We start from the raw sequence: 21,007 nt of genomic DNA, 5'->3' as shown, positions 1-21,007 counted from the left end.
TAATATTTATTAGCTAGACATGGCTCACCATTACCTCCTGTCCCTGGGGACTCCCCAGTTTATTAGGTATAAAAATCAGAATGTGTTATCGAGACTTTCAAAACATTTACTTTAAAAATACACGCTTTTTAGCGATCAATAACCATGTCTTGGGATCCTGGCGGTAGAACAGTGCACTGTCTTCAGCCTCATGGAAAGGGGGGGGGGGGGTGTCCAACCTACCACTAGCTGGAAGCGGTAGACCTCCCAAATGGAAACAGTACTGTTTGCATCGAGTGGAGTAAGTTATGCTTTATTCTGGACAAATTTCTTCAAAACAAATTACATGGTGTCTAATATGTAAACGTCCGTATTTAGTTTTTTGATACTACTACCCCCATTAAAAGTATTTAGACTGATTTTGAGAAATATTAATTTAACCATTCTGGTGTACCTAAAAATAATTCCCCCAAGTTAAGCCCCTATCTACTTTTGCATTTGAAAAGAAAAAGAAGAAAAGGAACCTATTCAGCTCATTTTTAACATAAAGTATATGTGTAAGAAAAGATTCATATTAGGCATACATGATTCAGCTCAAATATCAAGACGATCAAACACGCAGGTAAAATATTATTTGGGGGAAGGGAGGGTAAAAAAATTAAACTAGTATTCGAGGCAAATTACAAGAGAAACTGTAAAAATCTCGAGATTCAGGGGTGAGCACGGTCCCGAAGGTATATTTACCGTGTTATAGCAACATCACGATAACTTTATGTGCTTTATTTTTGGTGCTCAATTTTAACATCGCACAAGTAGTGCGGATTGAATTTTTTCTGTACAGCTGCACGAAAATGTTCTTATTAAAAAGTCGACAAGTTACGTACCTGAAACTAAAATTTTTAGGAGGGTTATAGTTCAATTCCTACAATAAACTTTAATACAGATTATCCAGAAACATTCTAATCCTAAAGTTGAAATTTCTTAGACTGGGCCAGCGGGATCGCTTATGGAGGTTAGTGTGCAATAATTTGAATACCGAGACTAAAATGATGCTTTATAAACTTCACAATGTGTATTAAAAAAAAAGAAAAAAAAATTCCTACTTAAAAAGAGTGCAATTGTAATTGTAACGTGTTTTATCAAGAAAAATACGAAATTCCTTATATCTTGAGATGGAAGGCTGAAAACTCCATTGCAGTTTCCTCAAGCAATCTATTTTTTGTACCCGTTCTGGTACGTTTTCTGAGGAAGGATTGTACCCTTTTTGGGAGAGAGAGAGAGAGAGAGCGTGGAGCAGGGCTTGCTTTTTTCTAAATTATACCCATTTCCTTTAACTAATAACTTTTGGTGGAAATCCCAAAACTTCTTACATGATATACATTTTAAATCAGTATAAAATGACAAAATATGTATTAATTCTTTTACAACTTTTATTCGTAGTTTTGCCTATTGTAAACAAGTGCCTATTGTAAACTTTACTCTGTCAAGGAAGGGTCAGTTCGAACCGGTGTAATCCCATCTGTATAGAGATGGATTCAAATCGTCAAAAACTTCTTAAATATTGCGACGAGGGCCTTTAATATAATTTGCTTTTAAATACAGATCCTACTGAAGCCCGTTAATCGAGTCTTTTCTGCCTCTTATTTTCATGTAGTGCCAAAAAAAGACAGTACATGACCATTTTTTAATAATATTTATGAATTCAAAACAGTCTCGGCAAGATTCGAAATTCGCCTATCTTAAGATAAATATGACTTATGTCAAAACTACATTAGACACTGAATCGTGGTTACAGCAGTAGCTAAACCTAGTAAAGGACGTACCTCAGCCAATAATAACCCAAAATTAATTAATTTCAAAATTAAATCGGATCAAAATAAAAAGTACCCCATTGGAATCGCCAAGGCCGAAAACCCTATAAATGAATGTTATAGCCCCTTGGCTTGAGCAAGAAGGAAAAATAACTTTTTTGAATGGGTAGGACTGATGTGTCCTCTTTTTTTCCTCTCCTGCTAGCGGGGCACTGTAACATCTTAGAGTTTTTTTAATGGCTCACGTTAGAGGAAATTGCTATATCTAGTGCCTTTTGTATTTAATAAAACATAATATTTAAAATAAAATCATTTTTTGACAAAAAGCTGCATCTTCGCATACAAGATTTGTTTTAAAGATTGGTGAAAAGTTCACGGTCCCCATCCCAATACTTAAAATATCCCTACTATCCCCAGCTCCAATTTCCACTAATAGCTCAATCGCCAATCATTTCTAAGTTTTTTTGGTACTTTCCCATTATATGGGCACTTCTAAAAAGTCAAGTTTGGTTAATGCTAATGAAACAAAATAAAATAGGATGTATGTACAATAGTTTAGAAACAAATTTAGGCTATATATTTGCACATTAGGGGTGTGAGGGGTAAAGCATTGCATATATTAAATACGTAACCTAACCTAGGTACCTTTTTCTCCCCCTAAACCACAAAATACAACAGTTTATATATTGCAAATTCAATGATAAACCACGCTCTTCGATCAATTTAGATAACAATTACCCGCTTTATGGGTCTCCATGACTACATTCATTCGACTGTCTGTAGCCGGAGTGCCCATATAATGGGAAAGTACCTTTTTTTTATAGAAGAAAGAAAGAATCTGGTAGATATATTTGTGCAGAACCTTTCTACATCATAGTACCACGATTATTTTTGAAAAAAAAACAAACTACAGACACTAAAAAAAAAAAAAAAAAAAACAAACTATTATTATATATTATACCGCAAAAGTGTGCAATCCTGCAGTGTCTTCCAATAATTTTTCAAAAGATTGAGTCCAAACAGCGACACGCCCTTTGCTATAAGAACATCCTATCTCTTTTGTTACCAGAAGGACGTCATCAGTTTCCATTGTATTTGTACATCGGACTGTCTTTCCGTCATCCTCAAATCCTTCCGGGGACTTTCCCGTCTTCCTTCCTTGTCCTATGCGACGAAGACTTCCTGGTCGATTGGGGATCCTTATAGATGAAAGTGTCTGGAATTAAAAACAAAACGAGAGTTTATTGGAGAGCTTCAGTAACTTACTTACAGTTAAGTTACATTTTTGGATGAAATGCGGCTTTTTATTAAGGGGCATGGCGAATATACTTAACGCCCTCCTAAACTAGAAGGCTTGTTTTAAGAAATACTCAAACGGCAAAGAGCATTTGAGTGAATCCGTGTTCAAGCAATTCAGTTACGTTTTGTTTGATCAATTTAGTCGGAAATGGCTGTTAAATGGAGGGAGGGATAGTTGAGCCATTAAAGTAGTTTTTAACTGATGTAAAGCTTCTCTATTAAGGGATAAGGCCCACTCACATGAGAAGAAAAAACAAAATAAGTTTCCATAAATAACGATATAAAAGACTTACGAACACTTAGTCATACAACGGTACGAGCAAAGAATACAACGGTACGACGCACTTTTTGAGACGCGAGGTTTCAAGGCGATCATTACAAAAAAATTGCATTTTCCACTAAAATTTGAAATATTTACTCATGTTAAAAGTACTGTTGCTTTATAGGATGTAAAAATTCTGACAGAGAACCTGACTTCTCATTTCATGGGTTTGACAAAAAAAATTGAAATTATTTAGTACCAAATGTATCAAATTACACATAATGCAATTTAATATTTTTTTCAAATCTCTGACGGCTTACGACAAAATAATTGACAACTTGTGCATTTACTTCAAGTCAGCACATTGCTTCATTCTCCAAATCAACATTAGCCATGTTTGTGTACCGGGGCGTCGTTTGGGGGTGGCAAGGGGGGCAGTTGCCCCCCCCCCCAATAATGTGAAGAAAACAATTATTTTACACCCCATACTCTTTGACTATCCAGATATGGACCCCTCTTGCACCCCCCCCCAATAAAAATGCTGGAGATTTGCCCCTGTTTGTGTGTTTACTAATATACAACAGTGTGTTACTTTATTATTGTATAATCATTATATGTTTACTAAGTTCATTTATTTTTAACAAACATCATCAGTCTTGAACCATTTTAAGCTAAAAATATGCGTGTGAACGTTCTTAAAAGGTCAACTACAGCAGGTTTCTACCGTGCAAAGGTTTTCAACGTTAAAGGACTAGCGTTGACCTTCTATAATAATTTACATCTCTATAGGTATGAGATGCAAAGATCCTAACTGCACTAAAATCCAACGAGCACAAACTTCAAGCCGGGAAACTTAACAAAAGAAAAAATTCAACCCAAGCAAACAAAATCAGGTAAAATTCACTCCACCCAAAAAAATCAACCCATGCCAAACTCGGTTGCGAGATGGCAAATCGTCGTGTGGCAAAATTACCATACGGACAACTCCTCGTGAAAGATGGTTGGAGAAAGCGCCCACCGGAGGGAGGAAGTGTTCGTATATACAGCTTTGCAGGGTCATTTTTGAAGGGGTAAAATGACAGTTGGCGTGATAATGCCAACGGCGACAACAACGACCATGGTAGTGATAACAATTTTAGTCATGATGACACCGAAGGGGACGACAATGCCATTGATATTGTCAACATTATAGTCATTGTTTTCCACACCGTTGCTAATCATGATCACAAGTATTATCGTTATTGCCTCTTGCATCATTGATATTGCCGTTAGCATCATCATCATAATGTGAAAACCATAAATGTCCCAACTAAGCATTTTCCTCCCTACACCCCGTCCATTATTTCGCTGGTTCATCTAACAATCTACCATGTCGAGTTATCTCTATGAACTTTTTTGTAGATTGCATTTTGATCGGGCTGAGGTTGTTTGGCGTAAATTTTGCAGAGGATTTTCAGATTTAAAGAAAGGAGTTAAGTAAAAAGTGTCAGAATATAAAGCATAACAATGAGAACTTTTGTCAAACTAAAAACACCTCTGGCTAAAAGAAGTAGTTTAAGTTCAAAAAAAGAAGATAAAATCAATAAAAAGAGAGGACATGAGTTAAAGCGCTATTAAATCGATTTTTGCACCTGCCGTCTATGTTTCCTCGTAAAAACTGAAAGAAGGACGGGTCTATGACGCACTTCTGCAGAAAAGAGATGCTTATGACAAAACTTTAAAACAAATCAACTTCCGTCATTTGAAAAGGCCAATTCAATGACTACGAGAAATATTTGACTAAGTTCCAGTCTTATTGTCAGGGAGCTAAGGAACTACAAAAATAAAGAAAAACCGCAAAAGAAAGGCTGCTTATGTATTGAAACATAGCATACTAGGGGAGGAAATGAATCACATTTAGAAGTGATGCTTTGCTAAACGTTATTTTATTAGGCTTCAATTTTGTCAAGAACATACCCCATAAATAGGCTACTGTGGCCACGCATAAACAAGTTTGATGGGGGGGGGGGTTATGGGACAGAATCCAACGGAGCCAAAAGGATCCACTCCACTGCACAGTTTGTTAAGAGCATACTCATTGACAATTTTCTTTGCGACCTCAGGGATATAAATGAACTCCTACCCCTACTTACCTACCGCCCCCCAAGAAACAAAAAATAAGGGGAGTTTAGAAGGATAATGCTAATTCCAAATAAAAAGAAGGGGATAACATAAACAAAAACTCTAAATGAACTGCAGATCCACGCATAGCCTATTTTGGCAGGGGGGCTAGGCTTCTGAGGGAGACATTTTTACTAAACTCCAGACATATCCTCAAAACTCGAAATTGTACATATAGTACTAGTGGCTGGTCCTTGTATTAATAATAGAAAAAAAAAACTCCCAGTAAATTTGCTACCAGTATCGCTAACATACATGTAGATCCACTATTTAGAGTGGGTTTCGACCGTTCAAAAGTTTGAAATTCAGACAAGTACAAAAGACAAGACATAGAGGTCATTTTTTTTCTTATTAGCAAAAAAAAAGCAGCCCCCCTGATATTCAGAATAATTTCTGTTCGCATTCAATTTTAATTTCATTTGAGAAAACGGTACTTGTGTATTAGCCAGTACACACTCAAGAAATGAAGTTAGGGTAATCATAATGAAATATACCAAAATATGATGAAAATACAATTACTTTAGTAACAAAACTATGAAAACTACAACACAGAATTATGGTAGGGGGCCGCACAGAACGCATTATATTAAATACCTAACATAACCTAACCCAACCAAAATTTTATCTCTCTCTATTATATATTTAATAAAAATATACTTTCAACGTAGATTTCAACTGAGCCTAAGCTAATTGTCTTAAGTACTGACAGACAGCTATAAACCGGTTGTCGTCTAATCTTGCAGATCCAAAATCTCGAGTGCCCATTGGCTAATACGCAAGTACCGAGAAGACTTTCCTTTTTTTAAATGTAATTTCTGCTCGTTTCTCATAGTATACTTAGGATTACCCGAATTAAGAGAAGGGCTACCCTCAAACCGGACTATTTAAATCAAAATTTAACTTTTGCAAAGCAATACTTCGAGATAAAGAGCTTATTTAGCATAATACTTTTTGAAATTGAGTACAATTGTCCAAGTTAAACTATAACGTATCAATATTAGGGGAGCTATGTAAGGTATCTAGTACCACCCCTCCTTCATAATAGCTGAATGCTCAATTATACGTTACTGTGCGTAATTTTGTGAAACATCAAGTGAATCAACCTGTTTAAATGAAGCTTTAAATTAAATGTCTATATTAACTATTGATCTTGGATGAACTACATGATTTTTTAGGAACGAATTTGCCACCGTGTGGTATTACTTGGTCTGAAACTGAGAAGCTCAACATACAGTATTCTGGTAATTTCAAATAGATTGGCTATCACAGACTATTAATTTGATATTGATTTGGCCTTCTTTGAGGCAAAATCATAATTGGTGCCACAAAATGGCAAAAATGTCACTTTCCCGTGGTACAATCTTTTCGACTACCTAAAAATGGCACTATAACTTTTAATCTCTCTTCAAATGAGCCAACTTCCGATTTTCTAGGACCATTGGTTGCACATGATCACTCCTGGGGAAAAAAACAACAAATAAACACGCATCTGTTATCTTTCTCCTTGGAAAAAAAAAGCAAAATTCCGCATCTTTGCAGAAAGGAGCTTGAAACCTTTACAAGAGGGTTCTCTGATGTGCTGAATTTAACAGTGTAATTTTTATCAAGAGCTCTAGCCTTTTGGGGGTGTTTCCACCTTTTTTGAAAATAAGGCAAACTTTGTCAGGCCTTATCTATTGATGGTAACTTTGAACAAAATAAATTTTATATATTAGAAATTAGCATAAAAAATGTTCTCTTGATGTATTAATTTATATCAACAGGCCGGTTCCAAGAGTTTCATTTACTATTAGCCCCAGTCGGTCCTTAATTATAGTTTGTTACCACGAACTTTTTGATTAAATTAACACAAATCTAAGAAAACATTTCCCTCTACAGAGTTTAACTAAAAACAATAATAGCTCACCTAGAGTGAAGAATTCAATACGCATAAAAAATGAAGGCAAGTTTGTCTGAAAAACAAAACATTTATGGAAGCCCTTGTTAAAGAAGAAATTATCTTCAGGCCACACACCCTCACGAAACTTTGAAAATGTTTGGAACTCATTAAAACACCGGGATGAGCCCAAGTGGGCCCTGCAAAATTAAATGTGATTATTAGCCTGACCGAGACCAAGACAGATTCCAATCCATCATCTTAATGAGTTACCAAAAAAGACAGCATGCATTATTATACCACGGAATAAATGTGTAATTGGAATTCTTTTGTCGCTATTAAAATTCTCTTGAGGTCTTGTTTAGGAGACAAGATCGACGAACCTACAAATAGCTAAGAGATCTAGTTTACTGACTGTAGCTTTAGCTAACGATCATATAATAATTATGGAAATTTAAAAATCCTCGATCTGGTTGGTCTAGTTATTGATATTTTCTGTTCTTTCTTTTAATCTTTGTTTTCTTTTTTACTATGGGCTGGGGTTCGCTCTTTGCTAGGTTGCAGCTATTGCTGCAACCATGAAAGTTGTGCATATGGTATATATACGTCAGAAACGCTTGCAGATATCCCAGCCTGCAAAAAAAAAGTTTAACACTGAATCTAAATAGTTGGCATTAACCGAACACCCCATTATAAATATATTAACAGTAACGAAAAGTTTCTACAGAAATGGGACAGATCAAAGCGTGCGGAAAGGGAAAATCCCTTTGCGTTACAGCAATAGTTTCAGTGGCTACTTGGCATACTGCGCTAAATATTTGTCATTGCGCATGCGCAGAGGCGGAGTCATGAACAGAGGTCTAGACTGATGTGTCAAAAATCTTGAATGAGAATATAGGATTTTTTGCTACTATTCATATATTTATACTGTGCTGAACACATCTCAACAGGAAATGACAAAACATATCCATTATGTTTTACGTTTTCTCTTCTTAGTTCTTCCCCCGAATTTGCAGCTACATTATTCTAGGTAGAAATGTGAAAACTTATGTAAAAAATAATGACAATGGGCATAGGCTTTAAAAGTTCGAAACGTTTCAAATGTAAATGAGCGCATGGGTAAAAAAAAAGCCATGAATACCGTTTTATGTCGACCCCGTCTTTAAGAAAAAGTAAAACTATACCAGAAGTTTTAAGCAAATAGCAAAAATAGAGGGAAAGAGGCTTGCTCCTAAGCAGTGGAGTGGAGAATACACTCCGAGAAAGACATATTTTCGAGTGGTTGGGCCGTTGACTCACCAAAATCTGTTTACTTTTACACAAACATCATGAATTACTTGTTTTGTTGAAAAAAACTCACAGACTTTCTTGGGAGTACGAGAAAAAAATAAAGTTAGAAAGCGTATCCTTGACCAGTAAGCGTATCCTTGAGTGTAAGCATGTCTTACAGTCCAAAAGATTGGTTACAGAAAAAATAGTCTCCCAGTACATGGGCCACATGGACTATGGCCCATGGACCAATTTTAAAACTGAACAAGTTAAGTCTCTAACTCTGATCGCATGGAAGTCATCTCAGAGGCAAGGAACTATTCACATTTAAAAGATCCGTATCTAAATGTGCGGTCAATTCTAGTTAAAGGACAGAAATAAAAAACTGCCAGAAAAGCAAAAAAACTTTTTGACACATTCATAGAAACCCCTAGCTGGTTATCAAAAATGACCAACATGACCCTGTGTGTCATCAGACCCACAAAAATGACCCAATTCAGGTTATTTTCTGCTCTGAAAGTACTATTTAGCCCAAATGCAGCAAGCTACATGTGGATGTGTGAGAAACTTGGTGTTCCTACAGGACCATTATTTGATATACAGCACCAAGCCGCCTTAGGCCAACACAGCTACGCATGCTCCTCCTCCACCCCAATCTATTCAAAGCCTCCCTTTTTACAACTGTGATCGCATGGAAGTCATCTCAAAGGCAAGGAACTATTCACATTTAGAAGATCCGTATCTAAAAGTACGGTCAATTATAGTTAAAGGACAGAAATAAAAAACTGCCACAAGAGCAAAAAAACTTTTGACATATTCATAAAAACCCCTAGCTGGTTATCAAAAATGACCAACATGACCCTGTGTGTCATCTGACCCACAAAAATGACCCAATTCAGATTATTTTCTGCTCTGAAAGTACTATTTAGCCTAAATGCAGTAAGCTAGATGTGGATATATATATATATATATATATATATATATATATATATATATATATATATATATATATATATATAAACTCAGCATTTATAGTGGTAGCATGGGAAATTCAAGCTATTTAGAGGCAAATAGTGCCAAGCGTTTATCAAACAGTTCGTGGTGTTACACAAACATCATGAATTACTTGTTTTGTTGAGAAAAATTCACAGACTTTCTTGGGAGTACGAGATAAAAATGAAGTTAGAAAGCGTATCCTTGACCAGTTTGCATTGAGTTAACATGGATACTACTACTACTACTACTACTAACAACTCACCGCCGCAGCACCAAGCCGTCTGAGGCCAACACAGCTACGCACGCTCCTCGTCCTCCCCAATCTATTCAAAGCCTCCCTTTTTACACCAACCCACGAGGTTCCCATTTCCTTTAAATCTTTCTTTATGACGTTCTCCCACCCCAGACGAGGACGACCTGCTTTCCGTTTAGCCCTAGGCGAACGGTTGGCCGAAAAGAACAATTTTCGGCAATCTATCATCCTTCATCCGCACAACGTGCCCTAGCCACCTCAACCTTTCTTTCATTATAGCCCTAGAGAGCGGTATTGAACCACATCTTTCGTATAGCCTATTGTTTGAAATGCGGTCAGTCAGCCGGGTACCCAGAACAATCCTTAAGCAATTTCTCTGGAAAACAACAAGCAAATCTTCATCCGGTATTCGGAGCGCCCATGCTTTAGAACCATATTTGACCACTGTCATCACTGTAGCTTCCAATACTCTAATCTTGGTTTACGGACATATCTTCCTATTCTTCCAAATATTTTTCAACTGTGAAAAAATACCCTGAGCCTTGGCTATTCTACTTTTAACGTCTTCACGGCACCCGCTGCCTTTACCAATAATACTACCAAGGTGAGTGAAGCTGCCCACCTGATGAATCTTTTCATTACCCAACATCACATTTCCATCGTCTCTTATTCCTAGCCTTAGTGACTTAGTCTTCTTAGTATTAATTTTCGAACCTACTTTAACATCCTAAACTCGAAAAACCTCTAAAACTTCATTCATTTTGCTCACAGTTTAATCTAGGACGCTTAAATCATCAGTGTAATACAAGTCCAGGAGGCTTTTTCCTACCCATTTGATTCCGTGGTCTCCCATTGCCTTTCCTGTGCTCCTTAAAACAAAGTCCATCAAAATAATCCATATAAAGGGGGATAGAACACAACCCTGCTTAACTCCTGATTTAATACAAAACCAGATGCTAACCTCATTTCCTACCTTAACCGCAGCAGTCTTATTTTCGTATATAGCACTAATCACTTTAATGTCTTTGTCTGGTATACCATACAAGGATAAAACCTTTATTAAAGGTCTTCTATCAACAGACTCGAACACTTGCTCATAATATATAAAACTGAGGACCAAAGGTGTTTGAACAATCAGGCACTTCTCAATTGTTAGCCTAAGAGTGAAAATTTGATCGACACAATCCTCTACCTTTTCTAAAACCGCACTGTTTTTCTATTAAAACTTTGTCTACGGCATCTCTCAGTCTAAAAAGTATAATATTACTAAGTAATTCACCACCTACAGAAACCAGACTAATTCCTCGATAATTACCCCACTCACTTTTATCACCTTTTTTATAAAGTGGCTTAATTAAGGTTTTCCTAAAATCGTTAGGTACTTCCCCTTTTTCAAAAATCATATTCATAATCTTCAGAACTTATTTATAACCTCAGAGCCACCATATTTAAGAAACTCATTTACCCCCCTATCAGACTAATCCCTCGATAATTACCACACTCACTTTTATCACCTTTTTTATAAAGTGGCTTAATTAAGGTTTTCCTAAAATCATTACGTACTTCCCCTTTTTCAAAAATCATATTCATAATCTTCAGTAACTTATTTCTAACCTCAGAGCCACCATATTTAAGAAACTCATTTACCCCCCTATCAGCACCTGGAGCCTTATTATTTTTTAATCCTTTTTTAATCTTATTATCCTTTTAGTACTGTTGCTAATTCCTCCTCACAAAACAAATCTTCCTTCAAATCTTCCAAGGCATCACAAACTTTTTCATTTTCCTCAATAACTCTTCCTGCAACTCTATCTCGGTTAGGCAAATTCTCAAAATGTTCGGCCAATCTCTCTTTAGTTTTTTCCTTATCGCTAATTGCGGCCCCATTATGGGATCTATGAAGCATGTCTTACAGTCCAAAAAATTGGTTACAGACAAAATAGTCTCACAGTACATGGGCCACATGGACAGTTAAAGAGCACCCGCCTCGTTACACATCATTCTTAAGCCTTTGGACCATGATTTTCAAAAACGGGTAGTAGAACCAACATTCTTGGAAACTTTTACATGACTCTCAGATTCCTAACACCATTCATGTCAACTTGCTAATAAATTCTCACATTTTCGGATAACGATTCTAAAAAAATTGCAGCAAAATGAATATTCTTGGAAACTTGAACATGATATCTAAATTCAAAACGGTACGGTAAAAGTTAAGTCTCTAACTCTGATCGCATGGAAGTCATCTCAGAGGCAAGGAACTAACTATTCACATTTAGAAGATCCGTATCTAAAAGTGCGGTCAATTCTAGTTAAAGGCCAGAAATAAAAAACTTCCACAAAAGCAAAAAAACTTTTTGACATATTCATAAAACCCCTAGCTGATCATCAAAAATGACCAACATGACCCTGTGTGTCATCAGACCCACAAAAATGACCCAATTCAGATTTTTTTTTCTGCTCTGAAAGTACTATTTAGCCTAAATGCAGTAAGCTAGATGTGGAAGTGTGAGAAACTTGGTTTTCCTACAGGACCATTATTTGATACATTTTTATGCAGCTTTCAATGAGAAGAAGACCTTAAAATGTGTCACGGAGAGAACAAACATCTGTATTTTAATATCCAATTTACGGCAAGTGATATAGCCAGTTACGATCAATACAAAAAATTTGTGTAATTTTTTCTCAATAAACTCAGCATATATAGTAGTAGCAAGGGAGATTCAAGCTATTTAGAGGCAAATAGTGCCAAGCGTTTATCAAACAGTTCGTGGTAACGAACTGTAAGTAAGGATTGATCCGGCTCAATAGTAACAGAAACTCTAAAAAACGGAATTTTGATACCAGTAGATACATCAAAACAATCGGGTTTTTATGCTGATTTCAAATATATAAGTTTCATCAAATTTAGTACCATCAAAAGTTACGAGCCTGAAAAAATTTGCCTTATTTTCGAAAAAGGGGGAAACAACCTAAAATTGATAGAATCTTAGTGAAAATCAAACCATGAGATTCAGCCTAACAGAAAACCCTACTGGAGATGTTTCAAGCTTCTATCTGCAAAATTTTGGAATTTTGTATTTTTTTGCCACAAGAAAGACCATGGATGCGTGTTTATTTGTTTGTTTGTTTTTTTTTTCGCTTTTTTTTCAGGGCTGACCGTATCGATCCAGTAGTCCTAGAATATCGTGAGAGGGCTCATTCAAACGGAAATTAAAAGTTCTAGCGCCCTTTTTAAGTGACCAAAAGAAGTGGGAAGGTAACTTGGCCCCCTCCCATACTAATTTTTTTCCAAAGTCACCCAATAAAAATTTTGAGATAGCCATTTTGTTCAGCATAGTCAAAAATCTAATAAATATATCTTTGAGGATGACATAGTCCCCAACAGTCCCCGGAGAAGGGCTGCAAGTTATGAACTTTCTCTATTCTTTACATATAGTATTGGTTATTGGGAAGTATACATACGTTTTCAGGAGGGATTTTTTCTGGTGGGGGGAGGGTGGGAGGAGGGGGTTACATGGGAGGATCTTTTCATGGAGGATGTTTCCCTGGGGGGAAGGGACATTTCTATGAAGGAGGCACCAGATTTCCCAGCTTTATTGAAAAAACAAACAGAAATTAAATAAAAAAAAACAAGTTTTTTCAACTGAAAGTAAGGAGCAACATTAAAACTTAAAACGAACAGAAATTATTAAGTAAATGCGGGGGAGGGGGGAGGGGTTCAGCCCATAGTCAATACCTCGCTCTTTACGCTTGAAGTTGTTTTTTAATACTTTCAAAAGAGCTACCTATTCTAATAAAACGGCCTTTGTGATTCAGGGATTTGGGATTCGAACAAAATTCGAACTTTAGCGTAAAGAGTGAGGTATTGACTAGGGGGCAAACCCCCTCATATACGTAATAATATCTGTTCGTTTTAAGTTTTAATTTTGCTCCTTACTTTAGTTGAAAAAACTTGTTTTATTATTTAATTAAACTTTATAGATTCAGACATTTTTCCGCATTTCAATGAATTCATCTTTGCTAATTCTTGTCAGGTCGTAAAGTTAGATATCATCTCAGGACGATTTCAAAATTTGGCTGGGGAAACGTACCTATTTTGAAGAAAACGAAATTCTTGAACCAGAAATTCTTGGATTTACTGGCGCTCTTTATAAAGTTAAAAGTCCAATAGAACAAATAATAAAGGTACATTTGGTTTCTTTTTCGGTGCAGGAGCGAACACTCCTGATAAAACGAGGAAGGTTAGCTGTACTTTGAATAAAACTTGCGAAAAATGGTTGTTCACGATGTACTGTGGCGAAGGTTCTTTGGCACAGTTGATTCGTTGCTTTGGAGTAGATATATTGGATCAAGTGATGCATGATTTCGAGTACTTATCCATGGCGATCATCATCTTAGTCTTTTTAGCTGATTGCTGAAAAGAAGAGCTGTTTTTTCAAGGATTGGAAATAAATTTGAGACCCTAGTCCTTATTTATCCAGTCAACATAAAAAAAATTGCGATCAGGTTTAATAGTAGATTCTATCTTATAATGACGATAATACTGAGATATTGTGGCACACATTTCAACCCATAATAAAAAATTATAATAGCGCTGCCTAGGTAAAGAGAGATGTGGCTTTCACATGTTATATTTTTTTTCTCCTCACCACCTTCGTGTGGAAGGGGTGGTTGTAGAAACTTCGATCATTCGATTGGAAATTAGAAGTTCTATCCCTTTTTAAAAGTCAAAAGACTGGAAGGAAAAAAGACTAAAATTGGTTCGAAACTTTCAGAGACCTCTCAGTGTTAAAGAAGTTAAAATTTTGTTATGGGAGGGAGAAGTAGCATAGATCCCAGAAATAGGTCAAAAACTTTTTATTCCTGATTAGTTGTGCTTCGAGTGAGCTCACGCGGATCATTTTTGATCTTTTAGATCAGTTTTGATGTCACCTAGCGCGTCGAAGGCAATGGTGATCTGGAACTCTACAAACGAACGTTTATTGGCGGTCCGATATATCTCAAAGCACACCAAACTAACCATCATTGTCTGCTATGCTCCCACGAATGAAGCCGACGAAGATGAAAAAGACAAATTTTATGAAATGTGCCCAGACCTGATATTCTCTGCGTTGTGGGCGATCTCAAAGCAAAAGTTGGAGCAGACCATCCGTATTGCCCAGAAGCCATGGGCCCACATGGTATAGGAGTCATCAACGAAAACAGAGCGCTTCTTGTCGACTACGCGCCGAGCAACGACTTGATCATAGGTGGCACATTGTTCGAGCATAAGTCAATCCACAAATACTCCTGGGTGTCCCCAGATGGTCGGACCAAAAACCAAATCGACCACTTTCTAATTTCAAGACGTTATAGAAGCAGCTTATTTGACGTACGTGGTTTTCAAGAAGCTGACGTTAATTCAGACCATATACTGATGATGGATGAAATACAAATTAAGTTGAAAGCTCAAAAGAAGAAAGTGACCAGTACCTATAGGCACACACCAACAAACTGAAGAACCGAGACTTACAAAAGGATTTCTGTATTTCTCTGAAAAACAGATTTTGGGCCTTAAATCTAACAGATGAAACTGACAATCATGGTGTCGAAGATATCTGGTTGATAATCAAGATTACCTACCATGATGCCGCCAAGGCAGGTCTTGGATATAAGAAAAGAAAGAAGGAGGAATGGATATCGGACGAAAACTGGAAATTCATTGAACGGCGCAAGGAAACGAAGAGACATCCTGAATGCGTCAAAACCTGAAGATAAAGACCGTCTGCAGCTTCGCTATAAAGAAGAGGATAAAGCTGTCAAATAGAGGGCAAGAAGAGATAAGCGAAACCAGATAGAAGAAAAAGCGGCATTTTCCGAAGAGGCTGCGAAGAAAAGGCGACTCCAGGATGGTTTACCGGCTAACCAATGAGATAATTGGAAAAAGTGAATCCCTCATCATTTGTTAAAGACGAAAGCGGGAACGTAATTTCTGATCCCAAGAAAGTAGACTAAAGATGGTCTTCCTATTTTTAAAATATACTTAATCGTCCCCCACCCCATAACCGTGAAACTGTGCCTGATAACCCGTTTTTACAAATTGACGTAAGTTCTGATCCTCCTAGCAATGCAGAAGTAGAAGCAGCTGTCAAAAAGCTTAAAAATGGCCGTGCATCGGGAGTCGATGGGATAACGGCAGAGATGCTAAAGACATCCCTTCGAGCCTGCTTAAATGTGTGGACTGTTCTCCTAGTAGGAGTTTGGATCATGCTGGCAAAGGTCCCACGTGATTGGACTAGAGGCATTCTAGTCAAACTCTTTAAGAAGGGAGATGCTCTTAACTGTGACAACCGGAGGGGGATCAATCTGACTTCAGTACCAAGTAAACTCTTGACCACAATTAATTGCAGCGTTTCAGAGCAGCACTTGACTTACATCTAAGGAAAGAATAATATGGGTTCCGGCCTGGTAGATCATGTTCTGACCTTATTTTTATCCTCAGACTTATGGTGAATGAGTCAAGAGAATGGACTAAAAAGCTGTATCTGCTCTTCATTGATTTCGAAAAAGCGTTCGACTACATCGATCACGATGTTTTATTGAAGATTTTGAAATTTTATGGAGTACCTAATAAGCTAGTTTGAATAATAATGGCCCTCTACGAAGAGAGCGAATATTGTGTCCGAATCGAAAATGGGGAGAGAGGGATCATTAAGATTCTCTTTGGGGTGAAACAAGTATGTTTGTTATCCCCGTTCTTATTCGTCCTAGTAATGGATTATGTCCTACGGCAAGCATCAGGCTTTGGTGTAAAAGTCAGTGGCCAGCAGCTCACAGACTTGGACTTCGCAGACGACGTAGTGCTTCTAGAAGAGGCGAAGTGCCATTTGCAGCTACTACTTGACACCATAGCGGACAAGGCTGAGAAAGTGGGACTATTAGTAAACGTTGGTTAATCGAAGAGCATGGCCATATCCAACTCACCTCTGATCCTTAAATGCAACAGAAAAACAATCGAATAAGTCCAGGAGTTCAAATATCTTGGAAGTTGGATCGAATATGATGGTGGAATAGTCAACAAGATAAAAAGGAGAATTGGACAAGCAACATCGGCATTCAACAAACTGAAATCAGTATGACGAAGCAAGAAATACTCATTGCGTCTAAAGCTCCGTCTGTTGAATAGCAATGTCATGTCCATTCTCATTTATGTAAGTGAATGCTGAAAGCTGAATGTCCAGCTGGAAAAACGTATCCTAGCATTTGAAAATTTTTGCCTCAGAAGAATTCTTAACGTTTCGTGGCAGGACAGGATCACAAACGTAGTGGTCCGCAGACGAACAGGTCAATTGCCAGTCACTGATATCCTGAAGCAGCGAAGATGGACCTATCTTGGTCATGTCCTCTGAATGCCAGAGACCGTCTTCGGAATGCTGTTTACGAGTGGCGACCCGGGGGTGGGCAAAAAAGAAGGCAACCGAAACACACCCTGCGGAATGCTGCGGAGTTGCCTGCGGAAGGCAACCGAGACCTAGGGAGTGCTGAGCTGTCATTACAACCAAAGCGGGAGGACGTCACGGCTGCTGCTCCGCTCCGAGACGTCTGGCGAGGCTTCGTTGATGCCTGCCCTAGGTGCCACACCTGGCCCTGGAGGAGCTAGGGTCTATGGTACGGCGGCAATGGCAGCCTAAAGAGGTCAAAGAATTTTGGAAGAACAATGTGGTTTTATTGATTTTTAGCATGAAATATTCATTTTTTTTTTTACAATGATCTTCTTCAAATTTTTAGGTCCAATTCAGACAGAAATAATGTTTTTGCAATATAAAGCCCGTTTTTTAGCACTAAGATCTTACATCTAAGATCTTACATCTTTCTGCAAAGATTATCGTTTTTTAACTCATCTTTGTTCTAAGATCTTACAGCTCACTGATGTTAGCAAAAAGCGGGAAAGCCGCCATATTTCTGCCATATAGAACAATGATGAGAGGACTTTGATGATCTACTCATCGTTGTTCTCAGACCAGTAGTAAGGACAGAATAATGGAAAACGTTTGCATAAAAACGACCAAAGACGTAAGATCTTAGTTCAAAGATTTCACTTTTAAGCGTTTTCTGACAAAAGATGTAAGATCTTAGCACATTGATGAGTGAAAAAACGGTCCAATGATGCTTTTAACTGATGCACGGTAAAGTGGCAAGAAAAATCAAAATAGACTACACTGTCTTCTGCCAGGTCGTCAAAATGACGCATCTGCAATATATCAGGCACAGATTAGGGCATTAAGTTGAAACTTTCAGGGAATGTAGTGACGGAAGCCGGCCATTGAAAGACATTCAAAGTTCTACTGCCCTTTATTCCATCCACTCTCATGACCCCAAAGACATTCGATCGATATTATTATATAGACATTGTTAAAAATAGCCAAAAGGCTCAATAAATATGCCTCCAGGGATCACATAATTCCCACGTCCCCGGAGACAAGGGCATAAAATTATGCAAGTTGTCCAGTATTTTCACATGAATTTTATAATGAAAGGGGGATAGGGGGGGGGGGCACGTTTGATCCTGGATGTCTGATTAGTTCGAAACATTCGGAGAGCAATTTGTGGGCCAAGAAACTCATGCATTTGGTTGGGAGTCTTAGCAGGTCACGAAATAGGGCAAGAAACCTTTTGTTCCTAATTAGATGCATTTCGAGTTCACTCTTACCAATCGTTTGCTACACCAAGATTCCTAGAGTTTCCAAAGAGTGTACTCTGGAAACGACACACGTACCTGAGTAAATCAAAGCACGCTATGTGTATCAGATTTTCCAAGCTATTTACAATAGCTTGGCAAAAGCTATAGGGATCAAGCTTTTAGGGAGCATTGGAGGGTGAGGGGGCCAAATAGATATCATTTTTATTGGGGGGGGGGTAATCGAAAGACATTGTATGTATTCAGGTTCTCGAAATAGCATGTCTGCCATATCTTGGGAACTGCTTGAGAGATGGAGTTAAAATTTTCAGGCACTGTTGCAGAAAGGAAGGGGTGAATTTGGCAAGAACAGGCTAAATTTTGTTTTGGGAGAGGGTGAAAGGACTAACTCTTTTTTGTCTCCAATTCATAAATAAATAAAAATCTTTAACTATAAGCTCATATGAGAATTAAAATCTATGGACGTTCAAGTAACGAGATAGATCAAAAGGCACTATGTGCCGCCAAGTATTCAAAATAGTGTATATGCAATATCTCGCTTACGGTTACTGAAAAGCTTGCGGTTAAAGAAATTCGGACTAAACATCTGAATTTAAGATATTGGGTAAGGCAAAAAACGCCTAGTCCTACTACAAGATAAAGCCGAAGAATATTTCGGGGACGGCTCAGGGAATTAAGTTGAAACTTTTAAAGAAATGTTGCGGGGTAAGTGTAAGTTAAATTTTGGCTTGGCCGAAAGGGTAGAGCTAAATCAAAAGAAACTAAGTGCATCTAATTTATGGATATACCATTTCTGCAATACCTCGGGAACGGATATTGACGGCTCAAGGGATCCAGTGGAAACTTTGAGGGAGTATTGGGGAGTCATTGCTATTAAGCATATGGTTTTACCTTCCTTGAGTCCAATATGGCTTATTGCGATCGATTGCAACTCGATTTCGTCACTGCCAGCCAACAAAAACCATTCTCTTTCAAACAGATATTTTTTTTTTCATTGGCTGTCAGTTTCAAAGATCAGCTGCAATCGAACGCAATTAACAATATTGAACAAGGGCCTTATATCATAGTCATGGATGGAAAATTACACACTAGGGGGGGGGGGATACCAAGTTTTCACCTAAACTCACGAAAGTGGGTGAAGGACTTGATATACTAACTGAAACTTCTTGATAAACATATGAAACTTCGAAAAGGGCTCATTCAATTGGAAATTGGAATGGCTTGTGCCCTTTTTAATAGTTGAAAGTGATTGGAGGGCAACTAACCCCCTCTCACGCCCACCATTTCCCCAAACACATCAATCAAAATTTTGAGATAGCCATTTTCTTCAACGTAGTTGAAAAATCTAGAGATTATGTCTTTGAGGAGGACACTCCACCCACAGTCCTCAGGGCAAGGGTTGTAATTTTTGCCCTGGGGGCATATAAGGTTTTTATTTTAAGCGTTGTCGTAGAAATTTCAAAAAGGGCTAATTCAATTGAAGATTCAAAGGACTAGTGCCCTTTTTAATAGTCAAAAGTGATTGGAGGGCAACTAACCCCCTCTCACGCCCACCATTTCCCCAAACACATCCAATCAAAATTTTGAGATATCCATTTTGTTCAACGTAGTTGAAAAATCTAGAAATAATATCTTTGAAGAGGACACTACACCCACAGTCCTCAGGGCAAGGGTTGTAATTTATGCCCTGGGGGCATATAAGGTTTTTACTTTAAGCGTTGTCGTAGAAACTTCAAAAAGGGCTAGTTCAATTGGAAATTCAAAGGGTAATAGTCAAAAGTGATTGGAGGGCAACTAACCCCCTGTCACGCCCACCATTTCCCAAAACACATCCAATCAAAATTTTGAGATAGCCATTTTGTTCAACGTAGTTGAAAGTTGTGGAAATTAGATAATTGAGGATGATAAAGCCCCCACGGCCCTCAGGGCGAGGGTTGTAACTCATACCCTGGGGGCATATAAGGATTTTTATAGATGACACTGAAGTAAAAACTTCAAAAAGGGCTCATTCAATCAGAAATTGTAATGGCTAGTGCCCTTTTTAACAGTTGAAAGTGATTGGATGGCAACTAAACCCCCTCTCACGCCCACCATTGCCTCAAACACACGCAATCAAAATTTTTAGATATCAATTTTTTTAACGTAGTTGAAAGCTTTGGAAATTAGGTCTTTGAGGATGATAACCCCCTCAGGGCAAGGGTTGTAAGTTACGCCCTGGGGGCAAATAAGGCTTTTTATAGAAAGCGTTGTCGTAGAAACTTCAAAAAGGGCTCATTTGATTGGAAATTGAAAGGGCTAGTGATCTTTTTAATAGTCGAAAGTGACTGGAGGGTAGCTAACCCCCCTCTCACACCCGCCATTTTCCCAAAAACATCCAATCATATTTGTGAGACAGCCATTTTGTTCAGTGTAGTTGACAGTT

At 37.8% G+C, this 21,007-nt stretch overlaps 1 protein-coding gene across 4 annotated transcripts in view; it reads right to left on the bottom strand.

Annotated features, from left to right (window-relative positions):
- Positions 1 to 21,007, bottom strand: part of loco (regulator of G protein signaling family member locomotion defects) — a 176,909-nt gene that overhangs the window by 61,391 nt on the left and 94,511 nt on the right. For all 4 annotated transcript variants that reach the window (XM_089093541.1, XM_089093539.1, XM_089093540.1 and 1 more), the window contains one exon: positions 2,752 to 3,006. In XM_089093541.1, coding sequence (XP_088949667.1) covers positions 2,752 to 3,006 — 255 coding nt within the window. The remainder of the gene's footprint in view (positions 1 to 2,751; positions 3,007 to 21,007) is intronic.

Source organism: Artemia sp. Qi Xiang Cuo, chromosome 8 (genome assembly GCF_049724085.1).
Source record: "Artemia sp. Qi Xiang Cuo chromosome 8, ASM4972408v1, whole genome shotgun sequence".
In the NCBI taxonomy this organism is placed as follows: Eukaryota; Metazoa; Arthropoda; class Branchiopoda; order Anostraca; family Artemiidae; genus Artemia; species Artemia sp. Qi Xiang Cuo.
This window is presented reverse-complemented; position numbering and strand designations above follow the sequence as displayed.